General features: G+C 37.2%; 1 protein-coding gene across 6 annotated transcripts in view; it reads right to left on the bottom strand.

Moving 5' to 3' along the window:
- Positions 1-3,739: 3,739 nt before the first annotated feature.
- Positions 3,740-19,496, bottom strand: part of esrrga (estrogen-related receptor gamma a) — a 73,150-nt gene continuing 57,393 nt past the window's right edge. For all 6 annotated transcript variants that reach the window (XM_032561251.1, XM_032561247.1, XM_032561249.1 and 3 more), the window contains exons 7-9: positions 13,867-13,973; positions 13,618-13,780; positions 3,740-9,458 (exon numbers count right to left, since the gene is read on the bottom strand). In XM_032561251.1, coding sequence (XP_032417142.1) covers positions 9,214-9,458; positions 13,618-13,780; positions 13,867-13,973 — 515 coding nt within the window. In that variant the 3' untranslated portion in view covers positions 3,740-9,213. The remainder of the gene's footprint in view (positions 9,459-13,617; positions 13,781-13,866; positions 13,974-19,496) is intronic.

Here is a 19,496-nt window from a genome sequence, read left to right as displayed (position 1 = left end):
TGGAATGAAAAAACTGGGGAGACACACAAAAACACAGAACCACAGTACTTTCTATTTTACAGAAATGTACTAGAAGTAGCAGTGTATCTGTAGAGTGGTATATCTATTGCTGAAGTGTATTCTTTACATGCCTTCATTTAGAAACTACAGCTAAAAGTATGAAATACTCTCCTTTATTTGGTTTTGATCCTTTTGGTAATCTTTTAAATATTTTTTCTCCTGTTAATGTGACTCTATCACATTCAATGATCTCTGAGATTTCTTGCCTCTTTTTATTTTACTACAGTCCCATGTTCCTGAGGTAATCCAATTCTTCATCCTTTCCCACTTCTTATCATTCTACCCCTCCTCTATCACATAAGGTGTAAAGTGGCGTTAGTGACTGCATACATTTGTGCTGCATGTGCAAGCTATATATGAGGGTCAGCTGTCTATTTGCACTTTTAATGTCTTAACTCTATACGATGGGTCATTTATTCTCATTCTCCCCTTTCTCTGTCTTTTCTCTCTTCCCCTTTCTTGTCTTTCTTTCTGTATATATTGCTCTCAATCTCTCTCTCAGGACAGTAAATGTTTTAACTCTCCATTCTATGGGCCATTTATTAGGTTAGTGTACTTTAATAAATAGTCTGACGTGTCACTGGCCATTGAATTAGTGGCACTTTAAATCCCCCCACCAGTGGCTACTAGATAGATGGTAGGTTTAATATGCAGTGGACACTCTTAGACACCAAACTGAAGGCATCAATTGGGCACATTCAAATATTTGAAGTAGTATATGTAATGAAAACATTTGTAGTGCTAAAATGATATCCACAGTGTTATTTATTAGTTTTTGTTCATTTAACCTTTATTTATGCAGGTTGTTCCATTGAGACCCAAGATCTAGTTTACAAGAGAGACCCATTTGGAGAAAACTAACAAAAGACAATCAAAAACACAATAACATTAGGAGTAATTAAACAATTCGACTTAATTTAAAAAATATATGGCTTTAAGACAAAAGCAAATTTCATAAGATGATTTCTCTTTTGTTCTTAAAATAAATTTAAATGATCACAAAGGGAATCAAATTAATATTTCAGTTTCTGATGGGTGCTCCAAGTTTATGGGGCAGAGAAGAAAATGCATTTTTTTTCCAGTTCTGATCGTACAAATATAACACAGAGTAAGTCCTGAGAACAAAGTCTGTGGCAGGACTGTCTATGTGACAGGTATTAGGATGAGTACGGCAGGAACAATCAAAGAATAGCTTTATAGATGAAAATGTACCAGTACATCAGTCTATGGATTGATAATGATGATCACCTCACCTGAGAATATGCAGAAGACACACACACGCACCCGCGCGTCCATGCCCACACGCACACACGCCCATACACGCCAACATGCCCACACACGCACGCACGCACAAAGCTCATGCTGTCCTCCAAATATTCAGATCTAAAAATGTAAATGTTTTTATGTGTTCTCTGTTGAACAAGAGGAGATAAAATCTCCAAAACAGCGAACTAAAATATTACTCTTATGATGCCACACAGCCTGACACAGAAATGGACACCATTCGCGACTCATCCTGTTCACACTGGATCAAGAGGTGACTAATCTGATCCAGATTTTATTTTTGCAACAGAACATTGTGTAAAAGAACATAAAAATTGAAGACACTACTTAAAATGTGTAACTGAAGGTAGAGGCAGATTGAAGATCAACAAAGATATTGAAGAAATAATAAAAACATTCCTACTTGAGTTGTCAGCTAGTAGCCCAAGGCTCCCAGAGGTTTATTTTGTAAAGCAGGGGTCTCAAACTCCAGTCCTCGAGGGCCGCAGTCCTGCAACTTTTAGATGTGCCTTTGCTGCACCACACCTGAATAGGATAATTAGGTCATTAGCAAGGCTGGGAGAACTGATCTACACAAGGAGGAGATAATTAAGCCATTTCATTCCAGTGTTTTGTACCTGTTACACATGTAAAACCTGTAGGACAGCAGCTCTCGAGAACTGGAGTTTGAGACCCCTGTTGTAAAGTATGAATACTGTTTGGAGACGTCAAAGCATGAGAGGAACACAGAGGGCTAGAAGTTACCACATGTTGGTACTCAGCAACCAGGCAGCTCCTCATATCAGCAGCTGGATGAGATGCAGGTGTGCTCGTTGCATTTTGCTCAGGACTTGTTGCCTCAAGCAAAGGACTTCAAGTTTATTGGTCTCCTGAGCTTGACTGAAGGATGTCTTGTGAAATAGAAAGATGTACTGGGGTGTTGTCATAGTAATGTGTAAACTGCTGTGTGTGTGTGTTCTTTTTTAGGTAAAGTTAATAAAGGAACCTTTACCTATGGCCTTAAGATATTTCATGAACAAAAGATCAAGATCAAAAATATAATTCTCTTTCTCTGTTGGGTTCCTGGACGTTGCACTGAAAGGATTCAACTGAAGTGGCAGCGCAACAATATGTCTCTTACGATAAAATGGGCTGAAAAATGTCACTAACAAGATTTCTGGGTTGTCTTCTTGGACTTGTTTCAATGTTGTTATTTTTTATTTTTTTTTAGAAAAAAGTGAAAAATCCTTTTCACAATATAAATAACAATATCTTGTCATATATAATGCAGATAGAAGAGATCACACAGAAAAAGACACAAAAGATACTTGGAGAAGCGAAGGTGCAAGGAGAAATCCAGATGAAGCCAGAGGGCAGTGGGGGAAAAAAATAAAAGAGTTAAAGTGGGCATTAGCGATGCGGCATGTGGAACCCACTCTAACACATGTTCCACAAGGTTAACGATAAGAGCCCCGTAGCAGCTGAAATGCTCAAGTAGCTTTTATTATATCATAATAATCAATCAAAAATAAAATAAAACAAATGAACTCCAAAAGGCAACCAAGTAAAATAAAACATCTGTGCGGAGGGCTGAGTGAGCGGGCAGCAACTTAAACCGAAGAGTGAGAAGAAAGTGTGCAAGAAGGCTATAAAAAATGATTCGCTCCACTAATATCTTCTTATGACATCTAGTTGAAAAATATTTGCCTGCAGGTCAGGGCTCCCCCCTGTTAGGGAAAAAGCTTCTTAAAGCCCTTCATGGCTATATGCTACATTAAATATCTGCCCTCTGCATCCCATTTACTGTTGCTGGGTACTGAGAAGGGGGGAGTGGGGAACGAGGGTGGGGGAGCCATTGGTTCAAAAAGGTGTGATCTTGAACGAGAGACTAAGAAATAAAAATACATGACCAATGCGAATTTTAGAAATAAAACTCATTAAAACAGAGATATAACCTGGTTATCTAAACTAGCATAAGACACTGATTGAGTTTTTGTCACAGAGAATGCACTCTGACGAACTGACAGCCAGTTTAAGTGGAACCCCATCTCCTGTCTGATTTATATTTGATTTCACTTTTCTTTTTATTGTCTACATGCAGGCTGTATGTGTACTTCTTGAAAAGAAAAAGAGTCTGTGTAGGTGTTTTAGTTTTCTGTTTGAAAGCTGGGTATATACAGTAGATCTGGCTTTGTAAGACTACAAAGCCAAATGTGGCTACTTGGTGGTTCTAAATGAAATAAGTTTCCATGTGTTGGAAAACTATAAATTGCCCTCTATAATTCAGTGCTTGTCATAGTCTTGTCTTGCAGAACTGACGACCAGAAAAATAGCTTGCTTTCTATTTGCCGATACTCTAGTTGTGGCAAATCATTATTTAAAAAATAAATGAAAAAAATCAGAGACAGGAGGCTGATTTCAAAACTGGAAGCCTGGTTTTAATTGATATTGCTCTACAGTAATAATCCTGAAAGGCATAGTTTGGAGTAACACATGTAATGTTTTAACCCATAATAGTTTAAGTTACAGAATCATAGGTCTCTCTTTTTGCAATGAACAATATATACAATGTGAAATAAATACATTTACACAAATGGACATTATTGTTGGAGCACACTTGTATGATACACGTCACAAAAATATACAGGTTATTGTTTTTCTTTTTTTTTTTGTTCTATTTATTGATGTGAAGCACATCTAAAATCTACAGACATGTTTTTAATAATACTAGAAGGTCTTCTGTTGTCAGTAATTCTTCACCACTCAAGTGCCTTGTTATCCTTGCGCAACTATTTTGTCCCACAAAAGTTTCTCTCTCCATTAAATATTCCCACGTTTGCAAATTCAGACTGGAGACAGGCTGCAGCACAAGTGGCAGTTACAATTTGGGATTAAATGACAAATATTGTAGAGCTGTAGGATGCTAAATTTTGGTCTTTGTAGATTTTAGGTGGAGCCAGGGGGACAGTCAGCCATGATTGGCCACTATGGGTCAATCAGTTTCCCCTTTGCTCCATTTAAACTCTTCTAAAATTAAGTATTTGCGTCAAGTGAGGGCAATAAAATGTTACCCAAAGTGCAAACTGGTCAAAATCTTGGTATCAGAAGCCCACCAAAAATCCCTAGACAGTCAATCCTCCCACTGTTATTTGTGGAAACACCAGTTTCGGTGGTTGTAATACTGTAGATTAATTCTAAATACAGAATCCTAATAAAAAGACATATCATCATTTGGCTATACAAGGTAACACAAGAAATGTGCAACTTTAGCTTCGTCATCTTACATTGTCTTCAGAGTAATCCTTGCAACAAAAAAGTGCATGAGGTAAAATGCTCCCCTCCACACAAATTGTGGCGATAAGTCAGATCAAAACCTGGACAAAGCCTCTGAGTTCAGAGGATAATTTCTTTCAGTCATCCAAAATGGCCTTGGCCGGAATAAGTGTCACCTGCGTAAACCATTTCCAGTGACGAGCACACAGATTCTGTTCAGCGTTAATCACTTCGGAGAGAGTTTAAACACTCTTCAGGGTGTTGAATAGGTCAGGAGTTCACAGGGATACAATTGACAAATAAATAAAAACAGTAACAAAAGACAAAGAACAGTTGGAAGAGAGCACCATTCTTCCATACCCTTTGCTTGGTATAATGTACAGTGGACAGTATTCAACACAATTTGCAAGGGGACAGTGGTCAGACATATTAAAATTTACAACCAAAACAGGAAAATCAACTCTTATATTCAGAACTTAACATACAAATCTTTTATCTGTGTCTTGCTAATTTTACTCTCTTAAAACAACATATGACAATGTTGGTGATGGTGTGATTTTAAATATGTATTTTGGAGTTTTAATTGTACTGGACTGTACCAGGTGTCCACAATGTCATGGATGTTTTGGAGAAGATAATTGGGTTTCTTTGCTAGGGAAAGAAAAAAAACAACATTTTTTTTGTTTTTTCTTATTTTTCTTTTGAAACATCAAAAATAATGACTGAGCTGAGCTTTACAGAGGGCAGATATGTACAGTGAATTTATCAAAAAAAGTGCCACCTATTAATTACTCAAATGTCCTTTTATTTCAGCATTATTTACCTAGAGATATACAGAATATTTTTATTCTACAGGAATGTTACACAAATTATCAGTTTCTTCATTTAGATATTTGATATTTAATGATGTATAGTTGGATAGAGATGAATGCTGTAATTTGATCATGGTAGCCAAGTTGAAGAGCTTTATGTCATGTTTGGTTCATTTTTAGCAACTCCAGTGCCCAGACCCCAAAGTACTGATTGACAGAAAGACAAACAACATGGCCTCTACTCTACTCTGTTGTCTAAAGAAGAAGCACACAGCACAAATCACCACAAGATAAAGTACACAGCAACATCTTAAAAAGACTCAACAGAGGAGAAAAGAATGAAATCATAGACAATTTACAAACGAAAATTAATCAAAGAGAGAGCTCTTTTTCTTGACAGAAAAAACAGCAAACATGAAACGCACAGGCTGAACTACATCCCCCCCCCCACGTTTTTCTTGATATTTTTTTTAACAATAAAATGTATAATGTTAGAATTATAATCTGCATAATTTACAATATACAGCAGGGTTAAAGAAGGTAGAGGAAATGCCCCTTACTAAAAATATTGATGGTTGATACAGGACATGTGTTGTTAGAGGTCAACTACACTTAAATTGCTGCACTCCTCAGCTGTGAAATGTTGCAATTTTACATTAGGTTACAGTGTCATCTACAGTAGATATTTTGGCATTCTTATTTGGCTTTAAAAATTACATACAGTAACAAAAAAAAAAGTAAATGTCAACTGTCTACCTGTTATGTATGCTTCCTGTTCCAACTGTAAAACCCAACTGTCTTCCACCCTTTTCCAATTCTTTCTTCTAGAGAAACTATGTGAATTTAAACATGAAATATGTTCTGTATAGTTAACATTACATTAATGTTAACTACATTAGAATACATTAGAAAATACATTAGAATTACTGCCATCAAAATGTATTCCTCATTTTAAGCCATTTAAAGCTACAGTTTAGCTTAGATAGATATTCACATCTTAAATTACTATTCTGAAAAGCCTTAACAGTCCAGTTTATACACAAGCTAATGAGGCAGATTTAAAAGACGAGTCACAAGCTAATTAGGTAGTTAGCCAGACAGGAGGCACGTTAATAAATATTAGTAGAAATGCATTTGATAAACTCTTCAATTCCCTTTTGTCTGAATGCCTCTTTTTATTATCTTCACTCTTTCTGATGGTTTACGATACTATTATTTTTACTTTCAATTTAACCATCCATTAACAAAGAAGAAGCCAGCTAGCATAGACTGTATAAGGATCAATTGTCAAGCCAAGGAAATCTAATATCCAAAGGCGAAGAGGGTTTTACATTTCACCATATTTGTAACCTCATAAAACTTTGTTTTTATAGAATTTTCACCTTCAAACACTATAGTTTAGCATATTAAACATTGATGACCATTATGTAATTATGCTTCAATTGCAATTCAAATGGTTACCAAAGCAGAGTATTTAGCAGCATCACGTGATGAACTTGAAGAGTTGAAACACGAAAGAGCCCTTTAAATCAATTGGTGATGTCACAGGAGCCAACCCTCTCAACCCACTTTTATACAGTCTATGACAGCAAGCAAACAGGAAGTGGTGTGATTTAGTTAGCACCATTGCTTTTCCAAACAAACTTTGATTTAATGAGGTTTCACAGCTGAACCCAAACACATGCTCCTACTGGTGCAAACTGATAAACTGAATATATTATTTGTGAGTCCCAAACAAACTCTCTTCCCTAAATCTGATCAACTTTATCCACAAAGATGACAAGAACATTTTAGGTAGCAAATTTAATCTGGATTATCCTATTCCTGGTCCATATCGCCTGTAGCTAACAGTCTTTACCAAATTTAGAGTCAAGTGTCTTCCAACAGCTAATAAGTTTTACAGAGAAAGAAAAGCAGCATTTTTTTTCTTTGAATACATCTTTTCCCAAATTTGAGACTGGCACAAAATGTTAATATTGCAGACTTTGTCTAAGTGCCCAAATCCCCCTATTAACAACCACTATTGCTCAGAGTTTTTAAGACAAACTGAATTGTTAACACATTATTACTTGTGATATTTGTTACATATATGTGATAATGTTGACAGTGGTCAGGCTGATGGAAATAAAAGAAAAGACATTGACTTACTCAGTTGTGAGAAGATAATTTTTAAATATAAAACAAAGCTGGAATATATGTCATATACAGGATGAAAATATTTACACTTATATTGGTATTACCATTATGATTCTTTTTTTAGGAGAAAAAAAAAGAAAGACAAGTTATTTTAAAGCAAAAACAGTTGTTCTTAAGTTAGTTTAGTCAGCAAACCTTTCCGTCTGATTTGTATTTTGTCCAGTGACTGAATCTTCTGCTACATTTCTTGAGAGAGTCACAAGACACAGCCGCAAGAAATGAGCTGGAAGTTGCGAACACTTTAAGGTGACGAGAGCAGTAGTGAGGTGAGACTTTGGAGTGTGGATGGTGATCTTGGGCCAGACCATTTTTAATGGCACACTGAGAGAGTGAAACTGCTACTAATATTGTATGTGAAGAGCTGCAACCCTGGATCCCAAACAGCTAAAAATGTTTCAAACAGATATCCAAACACAAGAAGGGTGAATGACAGAGTATTTACCGCCAAAGAAAATGTGAACTGTTTAAAGGTTTTTGTTAGGAAGACAGTTTTGTTTCACAAGTCTGATTATGGTGTTGAATATCAACACAACTCGAGTGTTAAGACTCAAATCAGTCTTATAGGTCAACAGACCATAGCGTTGTCTAGCTGCCCATTTTTCTTTTTTTTTTATCGTTCCTAGTTTCATCAACAGTACAAACACAGCTGACAATTTTGGTTGACTAGAATCAATCGTCTTCATGAAGCAGAAGCTACTCGGGTGCTATTGAGAAAAGGGAGTCATGGAAAACCAGAAAACCAGAAAATGTTTAAACTGTTTGTTTCCATTCCTGGCCCTAGGTGCTCTAACCCAGCAACAACCGTAAGAAAAACTGACAAGCGGAGGGTAATCTATCTTTTTTTTTTTTTTAGGTCCAGGACTGGAAACCACCTAAAACCAGAACAGATCGGGGTTATAACTGTAAAGTTTGCTGGCATCCTCTGAATGGGTGGTTCCATTCTTTGGCAGGGCAAATATCCTCTTCTTTTCTTTCAGTCCATCCATCCAAACTTCTCTGTACATGTACACCTACAACCAATGTCAGTATTTTCTATGCATTGATTTTTATTCCCCACTCAGTTCGTGCTGAACTTTAAAAAATTATTTTATATCGAATGGAATTGTGGAAAGAAAATGTGGGTATAGTCTGAGAGTCTTTCAGAACTAATGTGGAGCGTTTTATTGTCTATTATGTTCCCTCAGTTGTCTTTCATTAACATTTTAAGTGTTATTTGATGCATAAATGTTCTGTCACAATCTGAATTTCTGGTAATTGTTATATAACTGCCATGAAGTACCTGTTCTGACCTGTCGTCTTTCATTGGCCATTTGTAGGGTTGAGTCCTCCTGTCCCTGTCTTCATCAAAAAAGGTTCCAGTGAACGCTCCTTAGTCAACAACTAGTGCTTTAGGGTTCAGGTATAAGGTTTTGATCGATTCTGTAGGGGATGTGTTAGCCAACAACTTTTAAGAACATTTCTGTGTGTGTTTGCACGTCTGTGTATGCAAGTATAGGAGTATCTGCATGTAAAAGAACAAGAGGTCATTCGAAGTTGTTGATCAAAGTTTGACATGTAGCTCAAGTCACTCAGACTGGCGTCTATCTGTCCTTCGATCCAGTCCCTGCCCTCAGACCTTGGCTTCCAGCAGCTCCAAGAAGAGTTTGTGCATTGGGACCTTCCCATCCTGCTTGATGCTGTAGAAATGCTGCACAGCCTTGGTGGAGGTCTGACGGAGTAAGGGGAGAGTCATTAGCAGCTTGCCAGCCCGGCGGGGATCCTCCTGGTGTTGGGAAGCCTCATAGTCCTGCAGGGCCTCATGGAGCACATCCTGGAGCTTCTGTACTGCATCCACATCCTCAATGTGCATGGAGTCTGGACAGAGAGGAAAGTTGATGTCAGAATAAAATTAAAAAATTACAAAGATAATACATTGTCATTTCGTGGGATAAGATGCCTACAATGAAAAAAAAATTGGTCTTGCTGTCTTTGGTGGCAAAAAGACATCAAATATTTGTGAAAATTTGCAATCTGTTGACAAATTGTTTTAATCAGTCCCGTTGAAGGGCTTTAATTCTTTGTCATTTCCTACCTATCCAACTGTTAATTCCATGCAACAACTGCTAATCATTCCCTGCAGTTTTTTGCAATTCTGCAATCATGTAAATTCATACAGTCAACAAATAACTGTCAATCTGCTTAGGATTTAATCCAAAATCTGGGATTTATATTTCTGACTTAAAAAGCAAATATAAATTCAAATGATTTTTTGAGGGATCTTAATGTCTGCAGGCAAATGGTGAAATTGAACTAAAAATCTGTATAAAACAGATTATTCAGCATGGATTCATTGAGTCAAAAATCAGATTTTTTGTGGCATTGAAACAAAAATTTTAACTGACATTATTTTAGGTTTTTAAGTAGGCTTCATACATAAATCTTGTTTTCTTACTAAAAGTAAAAACATGGATGTAGTTTTACCAGCACATAAATCCAGACACTACTTTTCTCAATGTCTCTGAGGGGTGCGCCTGTGGGTGTGATGAATGGACAGGTGAAAAGACGAGTAGGAAGATAAAAAAGAGATAGATTCTTGAAACGATGAAGAGATGCAGCAACAGCAAACATAGTTTCTGTGTGTGTGGAAAAATCTGTAGCTGCTCACGTCTTGGCTCTCTTGGTGTGTTTGGATGTATAGCAGTAAAGGATGAGAATGTCTCAGTAATAATGCTCCGTATTGCTCCTTTGGGATGCAAAGTCCTAATGTGAGTTGGCCTTTGGCTCACAACCTCTGATCAATGTACTGATCAATGATTACATGCATGTTAAATAATAATTACAAGTCAACTATCAATGGCCACTGCACTTACACCACACCCAGCTTTCCACATAATATTATGCTTTTAATCACTAGAGGCACATTCACATGCACACAAGTTAAAAACACACTGTAAAGACTAAAAGAAAAAAAAAAACGAGAGCAGAAGGGAATAAAACCAAAGGAACCTGGTCACTGACATTAAAAACAGAGGAAACGAACAAAAGTGATGATGCTCAAAGAGACAAAACGAGTCAACATTTACACAAAGATTTACGCATTAACACACACAAACACACCCCAATACGCATTGCTGAATTTAGGGAGGGTAATACATACATCAGTATGCAGGACGAGAGCGGTCAGCGGGCTGATTTCTTTGGGATCAATAAAAAGCTCAGTCTATCATATTTTTGGTTGAGATCAGCTGTTGTGTTTCCTTGTATTTTTATTCCTTGCAGTTTAATGAATGTTTGCTAGCAAATAGGTTGTAAAGAAAGAAGAAGGTGGATGAATTTATTAAAAAACAATGAGAGAAGTAAATGTATCATCAACATTTTATTTACATATAAAACTACATTGGCTTATTTTTTGAATAATTTTAGGCCAAATATTAAGTAAATGTACATTTCATTGTGTGGAGATGGCTTCTGGTGACAAGTCAGAAAAGGAGTACTATTAATAAACTCCATAAAAAACAATTCTACTTTTCTTTATTGTTTAATTTAAAGTAAGGACCCTCCTTATGTGCAGCCAGTACTTATCGGGATGAAGTTTTATGGAAATTTAATGAGTTTCACATTATTTTTATTAGTGTAGAGTTTAAGCTGATAGACATGGCTTCTGCCTGTGCCGTGACCTGCTGTACCCTCTCAAGTAAAACAGCAGACTTTAATGAGCACAAGCACATAAGGCTGTTAAAAGTGTACATGTTAACATGGAACTAATTCACATATAAATGAGGGAAAACACAAGCATAAGCACACACACTTACACCACAACACACATGTACCTCCTGTTTCCCATGGCCAGTTTAGCTTTCTTTACATGTGGGGCACGTTTGCTAACATTTCTTAAGGCTTGGCTTCATTAATGCAGACGATTAGCATCCTGTGAATTAATTAGTGTCAGTGCCCTTCAAAATGCTAATGCTAGCATTCTGTTGTCTTGGAGTGCAGTTAGAGTCTGGGCAAAGATACAAAGTTCTTACTGTATATGGACATCAGTGATGAAATTTAAACAACTTCCCACAGAGTTTAGCAGCCTGTCATTACAGTCACGCTAATATATAACTGGACTCTAGAAGTAGGTGCTTTTCCAGGACTTCTTCAGTTTGAATTTGCTTTTTTTGATGAGTTATTTAGAGACTCCTGGTATATGTTTTTTGAAAGTAAATTAAACTGCAAATGCCAATAAAAAGACAGTACTCAAAATCGACCGACGTTAATGTAGTTTAGTACGACATTGTGATTCTCAAACCTGACTAGAAAAACCAGGCATGGTGCTCGATCAATCAAATCATGAGTGTTACTTTTTTTAGCAGCATCAGCAGACACAATGATTATGATAAGAATAGGAATCTACAGAATTAATTTATTTACTTTATTACATTGAGTAATTAAGTGTGATTGCACTGAAGATTTATTTTTGTAAGAATTTTACGTTTTAGGTATTACTAAAACGTAAAATTCATAAATTTATCTGTTGGTTTTCAGGAACAACATCCATATTTATTTAACAGACAATAATCATTTAAAGCAACAGATTATCAAGAAAGAGAGCTTCCAACATCAGTCACAATGTTTTGGTTCACAACAAGACAAAATTGTTATCAAAACCCTTAAACCTGTGCTTTATATTTGCTATTTTAATTTTTATTCAAATTAATAAAAATGTATTCAAATACTTAAAAAATACAACTATGCTTTACTAACTAGTTTTATAATGCCCTTTTGTTGTTTATTACTCCAAAATTGGGGATTGATTCAGTCTTCTCTTAAGTCTGGCTGTTTAAATCACTGCCCATGGTCAACAAATGCTGGTTATTCCTGAAATCTCTCCTCATAGTAGACAGTTGTAAATTGCCAATATAGAAATGGACTGAATCGAATTAAGACACAGGGCACTGCAATCATTCTTGTCTTCATCATCAACTATTGTTTTAGATTGAATTCCACAGGCTTTAAAAATACTGAGTCAGCAAAGTGTATAAATTTATAGAAATAGCATTTGGTAAGGAAACACAGCTGCACACAAGATGTGACAAGTAGGAGAATTTCACAGAAGGTCTACTGGAAAACAGCACAAATGTTTTAAAACCAGTATGTACTCTGTCTGTTAAAAAGAACTATTTCAAATTACTTTTAGATCCACATTCCTGGTTTTATATATTTTTCCTGTGATTACCATGTCAGAAAGATGAATGAAAAACACCCTAGTTTATAAATTTATGCGTAAATGTTTGGATTGTTGACGAGCACAGATGAAAACTGACACACACAAAAAAAGGGTTCTACTTCACCCATTGAAAGCGCTTGCAGTACATTCTCCCATTTAAACACATTGTATTGACAGCTTCCCCCTTGTAATTAAAGAGTACTGAAGAGCTGGCTGGCTTCCAAGACAAAGTTCAAAAGACGGGTCACGAGAGGAAGAAGGTGTGTGTGTGAGCGAGTGCGTGTGCGTCAGTCAGCTGTCGATGCAGCTGGACACATCAGAGACGGGCCTTTATCGACAGATTCGGGAGCCTAATGATTTTACTTTATTTAACAGGCATCTGAAGAGACGACTATGCTAATTATAAAAGGGATTGCCACTTTGTTTAGGGGTTGAATTCAGATTGAACATGTCTGTGCATGTTTGTACTACACCCCCTCTGAGCATGCATGCATAAAATATGTGTGGGCATGAGCGGCACTTGTGACAATTGGAGTATGACAAGACAAATGTGGGTGGCAGTAACAGTGGAAGTGGTAAACTTGACAACAACAACAACAACAACAAAAAATCCATCCCCTTATGTGTAAGCATACTTCATCAAACATGCACAGGAGTGTTGTTGTGTGTTTGTATGCATGGTATTGAAATCAGGCTCTGGTGTTTCATCCTAAATGAGCCCCACGGGAATAAACTAGATTCCTGGGATTAACTCTCTCTCAGCAGACAGACATCAGTGCACAGAGAGAGAAAAACAGCTAAGCGTGAACAGTTTCAAACCTGAGTTAGCCAGCGCAATAGCCTTGAGAGTGACGAATTCTTCCTTCTCCAGCTTCATAGACTTATATTTCTTGACCAGCTGAAGAATAGCGTTGTTCAGGTCCAGAAGGCCAGCTAGTTTTGACTGGTCCTCGTCCATTATGTAGTCCTCAGCATACACCAGCTACAAAGAAGCAAGGAAAAAGACACAAATTAGATTGGAATCTGTCAATTTCATTTGAGCAAGAAGAAAACAGTGAAGCCTCCTACTTTATCTTCAAAGGAGAGTGAGCGATACACAACACGCAAAATCAAGATCTCCATCCATGCACTCTGCAGTAGACTCATCTGGTCTGCCAAAGACAGCGTGGAGAAACCTGGAGGAAAGTGACACATCCAAAAGACAAACATTAGGAAGGGAAATTTCTTAATTTCTTCCTTTATGTGTGTTTGCTGGTTTTTATTTCTGCCATTTCGAATCAAATGCACAAGTTGAATGTTTTATGCATTTTGAATTTTAACAAACTCATATTGAGGTGCGTATAAAGTCTCAACATAAACTAAGTGTTGAATGAATGTTTTTGGGAAAGGAGAGAATAAAAACACATTGTAGAGCAGTTTTTTAAAAGAAAAGAACACTTTTTCAAAACATTAAAATATACTCAAAGACTGAATTACCTTTTACTAATTAGTAATACTGCTATTGCAAGTAACCAAATCCATAGATTACAATAAGTAATCAAAAGTTAAACTACAAAGTAAGGAAGATATTTAAAAGACAGGATAAAAGGGTCAAGCTCAACTCCTTTCTATCTTTCTGTTTTACCCTTCATCCATTAACTTGACCAGAATCCTCCTTCCAGTACTCCTCCTCCACTTCCTCTGTCCCCTTGGCTCAGGGCTATTCCCTGGGGGATGGTAAGCCTTATCTCAGCCTGCCACAGCCTCCATGGATCAATGCTGGACATCACTGCAGCGCTACTCAAAACACACACTAATTGCTGCTACGGCCTTAAAACTGCTGGTTTCTTTAGTGGTCAATCCATGTCCTTTCATTTGGAGATCTGTCTTTTTCACCACAGCCTGTGCTTTTATATCTGAGTCTGTCTTTCATTGACTGATCTCATCTGTTTGTTCTTTTTTTTTTCTTGCTCCATTTTCATGCATCTTGTCCATTTAAATGCTTAAATATTATTCCTAATTATGGTCTGATCCTTATGTTTTTATTTGCATTATTTTTTGTAATTGTCTTACTTTTGTATGATAAACTCAAACGCTCTGTCTTTTCCTTTTTATTTCTCTTTAATGGAACACCTGCCCACTCACACATCTCCTCACAGCTGTCCCTTCCTCACACACCTGTCCATTCACACCTGCCTGTCTGCCTACATGGCTGCTTTTTCATGAGTGCAAACCTTCATAGAGAATGCAGCGACAGTGGACCATGAGAGCACACCTGTCAGACCTCATTGCAGAGCCACTTCCCCCAGTTTGTTCATTTGTGTGTGTGTGTTGGAATAGAGCATCCTGCCAAGAAAACAGGCAGATGAGAAGGCAGATATAACTTTAGCAACATCTGCTGCAATGGGCCTCCTCTTGAGATGCTGGATATATTAGGTGGAGTTTGTGTATTGGGGACAGGTGCCTCATTAAGGCGAAGCTGCAAGCTAGTGTTGATTGTAATGTTGTTGGGTGTTTCAACAAATATTTCATTTCAAGAGATATAAAAAAAAACACACACACACATCAAAAATATAGCGCCTTGCAAAAAAAAAAAACAAAGCAAAAGAAAAAACAACCTTTTCACACTCAAAAGTGAGGTATTTGAGGTCCCGATTACAAAAACTTTGTACACAAATTAAAATAAACACAACTACTACTAATAAAAATTGTTTACATCATCAAAAATCATCTGCATGATAAGTGGGTTTGTAAATGCGGTCATTGACAAACACATCCCTCCTAATTACAAATAAAGTGCACACATGTGCACACCGGCACACCCACACACACACCCACACACACACACACACAGCATGCAAATAAAGACCAATAATTAAAACCTTGTAATTAATTTATTGAGCTGAAAGTGCAGCTTTTCTTTTTGAGTCACATCAACAATTTTTATCAGGATGAGGTGTCTTTATGCTGCAACTATTCTATGAAGATTTGTATATCTTGAGAGTAGTAAATAATAAACAAAGCTACACTTTCATGGTGCTGGCTTGTTCTATTTTTTCCCATAGTCTATTTACACAAAATGCCCATACATGAGTCTTTGCATGTGCACACCTAAGCGTGTGTTGGCGTGTGTGTGTGTGTGCCTCTCCCTCTCTCTGCCTCACCAGCCTGTCTGCGCCGTTCAGCCATCCAATGCCTCTTATCTGTCTGATTAATAGGCGGCCGGCTTCAGGACAAATTAATTAACAGATAACACCATCTCTCCCTTCTTCTCTTCCACCTTTCCTCCCCTCCTTCTCATGAAGCGATCGATACAGCAGAAGAAAAGAAACATCAATGGGAATTTAGTGCTGATGATGGAGAGAGAGGGGTATTGATGGAGGGAGAGAAAGTATGAGAGAGAGAGCGATGGAGGAGAGAAGAAAGTAAAAGTGGGGGGAGAGGAGGTAGGAGGAGAGCTGATGGTGGAGGTGGGAGGGGTGGAGACCTTTCTTTCATACCTGTGATTTCAATTGACAAAAGAAGGTTCCTTATTTGGTTCTAATTACATTTCCTTTCTGCCCATTGTTGATAAGGCATCTCATACTGAGTTAGGAGGTGTGAGTGGGTTGTAAGGTTGTTGTAATGTGTGGAGCTTTGAACTTAGTTTTAGTTGCTTAGTTGGATGTGGAGCAGCGTACATTAAAACGACTAAACATTTGCTCAGAAATGTGTAGATCTACAAGAAGTTTATGCGGCTGTTCATTGAGAGCAGCCAATTATAGTTCTGTCTGGAAGCAGAAATCGTGGAATGTTGCTTGTTTTGTGCCTTTTCATGAGTTTTAGTATATTTTTTACCATAAGTGCGTAATGGTCTGTGTGCGTGTGGGTGTGTGTGTGTTTCTCTGCGCATGTGCCACACGGCATCTGACAGAAAGAGGCTACAGTGCAGTCATGCAAACTTAACCTCCTCTGCTTGCTCTTGTGCTCTCTTTCTCTTTTCTTTTCACTTTTCTCCATCAGATAGCCACATGAAAACAAACACGCACACACACAAGGAAACACACGTTGATTCCCCAGCCACCCTGCGGCCTGTTTGTCTGCCAAATGAGTCCTGACTGCACGTTTACACCGGAGACCGCACAACAGCCGGGCTCAGACACACACACACACACCTACAGGATAGCCCTCTCTCACGCTCCAGTTGCCTCGCAGATGCACACAAACACACATATCTCGGAGCCCTATATTTGTTTTTGTGTGGTTACAGGGCAAACTGGAACCAGTGAGAAGCGATTGATGCTTATGAACACATAAATGCGATTCAGTGTATGTATGAGCATGCTATGCTGGTGTGTGATAACTGTTGCATCAACAAATATATTTGTGTGTGTATCTCTGTGTGTGTAGCATAATGAAACAGGTGTTATTGTGGGGATCTGATCACTGTTATTAACATTGCACACAATTATACAACTTAATACAACTAGCAAATTTCTAGGTCAGTAGTTTGGCCTTTATTTTTTTAGGAAAAGAAAACAAGAGGGTGTTGATGTCCTCCAGGTCTTTATTAATAAATGTCCTCATCTCGATGTTGAATCGATTTCGTATGTTGAAAAGAAAGAGATTTAGCTGCAACAAAATTTGGTTGAAGGAAAGTTAGGACACAAGAAGCATCTCACCTTAAGTGATATGTTTCTTGTAGCCACATGGGTTTTCTGATATTGGCCTAAGGAAATTTTCCAAATATTTTTGAGACCTCTTGAAATTCATTAAAAAACTCAAAACTGCTGCATCTGTCTTTTTAATCTTACTGTGGTCTTCATTGTTTAGTAGCGATTAGCATATCAAACTAAAATGCATTGTATTACAAAATACTAACTAATGTTTTTATTATGTGCATTTGAAGAGAAATAGTTGTGTGCAATGTTAGCCATTTTCAATGGGAATAAAAGTTAGAATATTCTATTTTATTATTAAGCAGAAGACATATGTTTCATAGAAATATATTTACAAAGTCAAAAATGTAAACAGTTTTTTTTCTTCATTTTTTAAGGTTTATTCATGTTAGTAAATATTTGTCAACATTGTTAATTGCAAGCTGATATTAAAAAGCCACAAACAAATACAGACCGACAAAGGGCATCCGAATTTGTTCACCAACTTTATGATACACATCAGTTGGACAGTTTTGTCTCAGTGGTTTAAGCATAGTTTAGTCATGGTCCTCCATGGTGGATAATATCTCTACACCATACATTTTGTGAAAATGTGTGCACATGGCCGATGTGCTGCCAGCAGAGAAGCAGGTCAAATCAGTGCTGCTGGGCTATATCTAATCAAAATGAGCCAACTTCCAACTTAATCCCACTGTGAGACTTTAGGTTAGATAAAATAGGCCAACATTGCTGCGGCAAGATAAGTGTGATATGTTTTACTGGAGTATGAATCTTCTACATATCAAAAACCTATATTTTGTCTTACATCAGACGATAAAAATTTAAGCTTATTTTTCACATTAATAGTTGAAAAGTTGGTAGTACTGGGTTTGTTTATATTCCCAACAGTGTGAGGGGCTGCCAAGATTTGCATATGCTAATATGTTGATATGTTGACACCAAATGTGATGGCTTTATAAGTTTTTTTTTTAGTCTTTTTTACAGTTTTCAAAGCCCAAAGTGGAACACTTCAGGTTAGGGGATGATAAACAAAGGCTTGGATACTCCTTAAGGTCTTGTTAAGAACTGCAGCTGGACAAATGCCATATACGTACAGATATAGAGACGGACAAAGGAGGTACTGATGAGCAAGATAAAAAAAAAACGCAAAGTTTTTGTAAAGCTTCTGAATGTAATCTGAGGATTGACAAGTTGCCCGTCTTTTATGTTATCCTATGTTCACTTTTTAAAACACATTTCATTGATAAGCGCTGTGATTGTATGAGGTTGGTGTTATCACTGGGGGAGAGGCATGTCTGGATTTCTATTTTGGACCTGTTGCCCATGTGACCCGATAAACGTAAGACAATGGATGCATGGAAAGACGCTTAAGGATTTTTACTTGTAAATACGTAAAATATAAATGACATAAATATCCCAGTTATTTACGTCATAATGAAGCCAGGGACCACCCTTTCGTTCTGTTAAAATAGCTGCTACTTATTTGACCATGTCTACAGGGCAACCAGATGTTTCACTCAGCCTAAACAATGTGACAGCTGTAATCCACATTTGTTTTTGGAAAGTTATCTGACTTGAAGTTTTAAGAAATTAAATTGCTTCAAGCTGCATCCCAGAAATGTAAAACAACGTTGTGAAACTGCTTATGCAGTAAGCAAAATCAGGGCACAAGGGAGTGTGTCGTCGTGCATAATTACCTTACGCTCATTAATGACAACGTAAAAAGATGACGATGTCTCACTTCACTACAAAAGTGTCAAAAAAAATTAACACTTTGTCCACATGAAAATCAAACAATTTTTTTTTTTTCTAAAATGAGTCCCTCTCTGGATATCTGAAAGTCATTAAACATTATTGCTAAAGAAGCTGGATGTTCACAGCATGCTATATCCATGGGAAGTTGAATGGAAAGATGAGAATTTTATAATAAAAAAAAAGGCAACCAAACACTCAGTGTGTCAGATCTTCTTATAGGTAGACAAGAGGAGATGAGAACAATGGAGTTTCAATGAATTTCCTTTGATTGTTTCTCATTGTTCATTTCCAACAGTGGAATGTTCT

Source organism: Xiphophorus hellerii, chromosome 4, assembly GCF_003331165.1.
Source record: "Xiphophorus hellerii strain 12219 chromosome 4, Xiphophorus_hellerii-4.1, whole genome shotgun sequence".
In the NCBI taxonomy this organism is placed as follows: domain Eukaryota; kingdom Metazoa; phylum Chordata; class Actinopteri; order Cyprinodontiformes; family Poeciliidae; genus Xiphophorus; species Xiphophorus hellerii.
This window is presented reverse-complemented; position numbering and strand designations above follow the sequence as displayed.